The 5,419-nt window shown below is 33.5% G+C and overlaps 1 protein-coding gene across 4 annotated transcripts in view; it reads right to left on the reverse strand.

The window, feature by feature from the left end:
• LOC106882578 (methylthioribose kinase-like) overlaps window positions 1-5,419 on the reverse strand; it is a 98,247-nt gene that overhangs the window by 38,633 nt on the left and 54,195 nt on the right. For all 4 annotated transcript variants that reach the window (XR_008264885.1, XM_052970584.1, XM_052970585.1 and 1 more), the window contains one exon: window positions 4,658-4,801. Coding sequence is in view for 3 of the 4 variants with exons in the window: in XM_052970584.1 (XP_052826544.1) it covers window positions 4,658-4,801 (144 nt within the window). In the remaining variant the exon portion in view is untranslated. The remainder of the gene's footprint in view (window positions 1-4,657; window positions 4,802-5,419) is intronic.

Here is a 5,419-nt window from a genome sequence, read left to right on the forward strand (position 1 = left end):
AATATAAATAAATTATTGAATGTCAACAGAATATCTCTGTTTAATTTATCTTTATATATATATATATATGATTTATATACACAAGTACTGTAAAAACCCATGTAATTTACACATTTTTTTTCACAAAAATAAAAATAAATTTTAGGGGTGCATAAATTACATGAGATTGTTTCCAGAATTTTTGTAGAATCTTTTTTCTGTTGGAAAAAGATGTAGAAAATGTAAACATTTGTACCGGAAGTTGACTCATTTAATGTCAGAATAGGTTTTTACAGAAAGAATAAGGGCTTAAATATAATGCAGTTGACTCTTATTTATACTGGACGGTATAATGCTTACTTTTTCTGTATAAATTTACTAAAACTATTAAATGGTTAACTACTTTTTGAGGTCTGACAGTCTGGGTAATATTTTACATATTTTGGTTGAGTAAAGTGTCATCGAAGCTGATGTTTATTGGTAATTAAACTTAATTTGCAACACCTGTGTGTATTTATAAGCTTTTGTTGATAATTCTTATCAAAAACTTTTCATGTGATCATGATTTGAGAAGACATACAGCAGTACGCTAAGGATCAGACAAGATCTTGTGGGCAAGAAATGTAAAATAAACTTTATTATAAACAACACAAATACTTTGTAACTTAATAGCTTTTAATGTGATACCTGTTAAACAAAAATTATTTTTACTTAATGAAAATTTAATAAAATCTAATCATAAGTAAGTGAAATTATGCTAAATACAACTAAATTGAAAACTTTTGTCCCTGGCCATATTGGCAATCAGAAAACTTTTGGGTGTGAATTTTACATGAGTAGAAGCTTTTTTTTTAACAATTTTTATCCTGAAAATCACCTGCATAAATTACACAGGTGCACAAATTACACGAGTTTTTATGGTAAACACATAAATGCAAAACAAGGTGGAAAAAAATAGCACTTGAATACCAAAGGTAGAGTTATGTGCTTTCTTATTAAGGCTGATTTGATATGATCCAATTTGATGAATAAGCATTTGAATTTAATTGGGTAACTTATTTTCAAAGCATAAGCAGTGTTGTATTTGCTACCAGTTGGGCAGGCTGGGGTGTGTATAAATTAGACAGTAAGCTATAAATATATTATATTAGATAATATAAAAAAAACCTTGGGTTAAGAAGGGTGTAATGCTTGTCCAGAAGGGATTAATTAATGATTAATAGAGGTGTAAGTTTGTTTTTATAAATTTAAAAGCCATGGATTGAAGAATTTCCTAAGTTGAAAAATTCAATAATGAGTGTATGGTGCATATACACATATACATACAAAATACATACACACATATACATAAGTATATACATATATACAGACATACATCCATATATATATATATATATATTCAAGCTAAAAAGCACCATTTGAGTGTGATCGTTACCAGCATTGCCTTACTGGCACTTGTGCTGGTGGCATGTGAAAAACAATATTCGAGTGAGGTCGTTGTCAGTGCCGCTGGACTGGCTCCTGTGCAGGTGGCATGTAAAAAACACAATTTGAGTGTGGCCATTGCCAGTACTGCCTGACTGGCCCTCGTGCCGGTGGCACGTAAAAGCACCCACTACACTCTCGGAGTGGTTGGCGTTAGGAAGGGCATCCAGCTGAAGAAACTCTGCCAGATCAGATTGGAGCCTGGTGTAGCCATCTGGCTCACCAGTCCTCAGTCAAATCGTCCAACCCATGCCATCATGGAAAGCGGACATTAAACGATGATGATGATATATATACAGGGTGTGGTGAATATATTGTCTAAATTACGCAAAAGTGAAAATAACACTGACATCTCATTTTAACAGATATATTTACCAAAATTACATAAAAATATCTTAAAACACTAAAGAGTAAATTTATTCAATAAAATCGCCATTGGTTTCAACCACGCCCATCAGATGACTTTGTTTAAGTTGGTGAATGCTGCCATAATCCTTGCTTTCAGTTCATCTTTGGTGCTACAAGGAGTTTTGTTGGTCGCTCACTCAACTGTGCCCCAAACATAATAATCAAGGGGGTTGCAATCTGGGAATTTAGGTGGCTAGATGTTACAGATGATGTGGTCGCAGAAATTGTCTGACAGCCATGACTGAGTTCTCCTGCTTGTATAGTATGGTACAGAGTCCTGTTACCAGGCATAGGGTCTTCCAGCAGCCACTCTCTTGACCCAGTGCAGTACCACCTCCTCCAGGCACTTGATGTTGGTCTCCGTGTTGAGTGTGAGGTCATATGGGAAGATGAATGGAGGCATAATGTTGCCATCATTAGTGATCACTCCAAACACCATGATGTTGACTGGATGTTTGATTTTTATCAATCTCGGTACATGTTTTGGGGACATGACAAGCCAACAGTTCTGTGTTTTCTGTCTGTTCGTATTGGAGCTTCCAGCGCAAATGTCAAGCAGTAGAGCATGTCATTTCCAAATTTCTGGCAGAATGAATTATGTTATGGTGCTGTTTTTCTCACAGACGGTGCCCAACTGACCCTACTATACTGTGTAGCTGACAAAATCAAAAACAAACATTGCGCATGTGTGAAATTAAAGATATAAAATGGTGACAAATTACCCATCGCAACTGGTATATACATACACACACATATAAATAAACATACACACACACATATATGTGTATGAATACACACATAGGTATGCATATATATTCATGTACACACATCTACATATATACACATATATATATACCGTCATACATACACATGTACATACCCACATATACACATACATATACTAATTAATCCCTTCTGGACATGCATTACTCCCATCTTCACTCAAGGATTTTTCAATATTATATAATATGATATATTAATATTTTACTGTTCAGTTTATACACCCCCAACCCACCGAACAGTTAGTGAATACAACACCACTTACGTTTTGAAAATAAGTTACCCAATCAAATTTAAATGCTTATTTGTCAAATTGGATTATATCAAATCATACATTACAACTTTATTCCAGTCTTGATCACAACTGTCTGACGAATGGAAATGTGAAAGTCTGAGTAACAGCTTTGTGATGTTTTTGCAGCTTTAATAAAAAAGCATATGACTTATAAGCGCACATACACACTCACATACATATCAGGCATATGCTGTCAGTAATTACTTAGGGTAAGCAGTTGGTGACCTTTTTGTAGTAAAACTCACAATGAATAAGCAAAATACAGATGCGTAACTGAGTTGAAAGCAGATTTACTTCTGCTTTTATAGCACATGAAGAAACGGTGTTGTAGGAGTGTTATGCAACACTACAGCAGTACTATGCATAGCTTAAATACTGAGATTGAAAAGCATGGGCAAATTACGCCTACCTAACCTGCAAAAAAAAAGATATTTTGTATTTTATGCATAGCTATCAGAGTAACCTTCATAATTTTATTGAATTAGGTGCATATTTTTCCATAAAAGGAAAATGTTGCTAACGATCTATTTTATTCAAGGTAGGCACTGCCTACCTTGCCTAGTAGAGTCAACCAAAAGAAGCAGCAGGGTGGTGGGTACTGATCCCCTATTGCAGCTTGGATAAGTATTGTACTTCTGGTTGTGTAAACATCTCTGATTCAGCATTCAGGCACATCCTGGGCATGGGATGGTTCTTAAGTACTCGTCACTATTTTGCTAAACAGAATTCATATCTTGTGTTGCTGTCAGGGTAAGGTTTGCATTTCTTTTCCATCTCTCTACACCGACACTTATAATTTCCTGTCCTTGTGCCCTTTCTGTTCCTTGAACTTGATTTCCAAACAGATTTTTCTCTCTGAAAAGGAAAATAACTCTTTGATCTTCAACCATGAGTGACTAAGTCTGTGTGTTTTACTCCTACTCTTAATAGTGGCTGTTTCTTTCTTTATAAAACATATTCTTTTATACATTATTTACAATTGACAGATATTTGTCCTCATCTTTGTTGTTAACACAATGTTTCCAGGCAGTGACATGAATAATAATAATAATGATAATGATAATAATAATAATGATAATGATAATAATAATAATAATAATAATAATAATAATAATAATAATAATAATAATAATAATAATAACAACAACAACAACGTCAAAAAATACCTTAGGAATGAGAACCCAGGTTCGAAATTTCCCCAAAACACCTGATGAAGGCTGGAGGGTATATAAGCCGAAATGTTGTGTTAACAACAAACAAGATGAGGACAAATATCCGTCAATTCTAAATAATGTAAATAATGTACATAATTCCTCATCTCTTAAATATAAAACTGGAATATTCTTTTATTTCCTTTGTCGAAAGGTCTTGCATGCAGGACTACCACTGCAGCTAACTCTTGCTGTGCTAAACTAAAATCCATCCAATGAGTAGTGGGCATCAACCTTAAATGAAAATTGGAGTCATAAGCATCATTTCTAAGTACGATCCTCATTCAGCTATATTATATAATTTTAATTATTTTCTGTAGTTGAGTGCTGAACCATAACCAGTCATGTGTGAAAAAGGTAATACTGGAATATGGGTTGATTCTTCCTGGTGGCAACTGCTTTTAGTCTCATAACTGAAACACAAATTAAGGCTCTTTTAAAACAAAGTGATTAAAAATTATTGTTCAAAAACAAACAGAAACAAATAGAAAATAATTACCATTGGAATGGACTTGATGTGTTTAACAATGATACTTGGATGTTTGTCAACAGACGCTTTGTTGTAAAGTTCATACAATGAACTAAACTGTCCATCATTCACCAAATTCAAAACAATGTCTGTTCCTTTGGCTCCTTTGAAATCCTGAAATCATAAAAGTATTAAAACAGTGACTGTTTTTGAGCATATTTGTATGTGTGTGCATATGTTCCTTATGCATTCAAAAATTGAGTTGCTAGTTTTCATATATGAGGTATCAAAAAATTCAGTAATCTTTTGGCTACCAAATGAACTTTATTTTCTTTTACATATTTTCTATATTATCTCAATAACAAGCCATAGTTATGTGAAAGACACTGCTCTACAATGACCAGGTCTCATTAGCAAATGAAAATAGTTTCACACTTTCAATTTGAACCAAAATTACAAAATTACAAACTAATATGATGCATTAATATTTTACTGTTCAGTTTATACACCTCCAACCCACCCAACTGTTAGTGAATACAACACCACTTACGTTTTGAAAATAAGTTACCAAATCAAATTTAAATGCTTATTTGTCAAAATTGGATTATATAAAATCATACATCACAATTTCATTCCAGTCTTGATCACAACTGTCTGACGAATGGAAATGTGAAAGTCTGAGTAACAGCTTTGTGATGTTTTTGCAGCTTTAATAAAAAAGCATATGATTTATAAGTACACACACACATATATATCAGGCACAAGCCGTCAGTAATCACTCAGGATAAGCAG

Source organism: Octopus bimaculoides, chromosome 9, assembly GCF_001194135.2.
Source record: "Octopus bimaculoides isolate UCB-OBI-ISO-001 chromosome 9, ASM119413v2, whole genome shotgun sequence".
NCBI classification, from domain to species: Eukaryota; Metazoa; Mollusca; class Cephalopoda; order Octopoda; family Octopodidae; genus Octopus; species Octopus bimaculoides.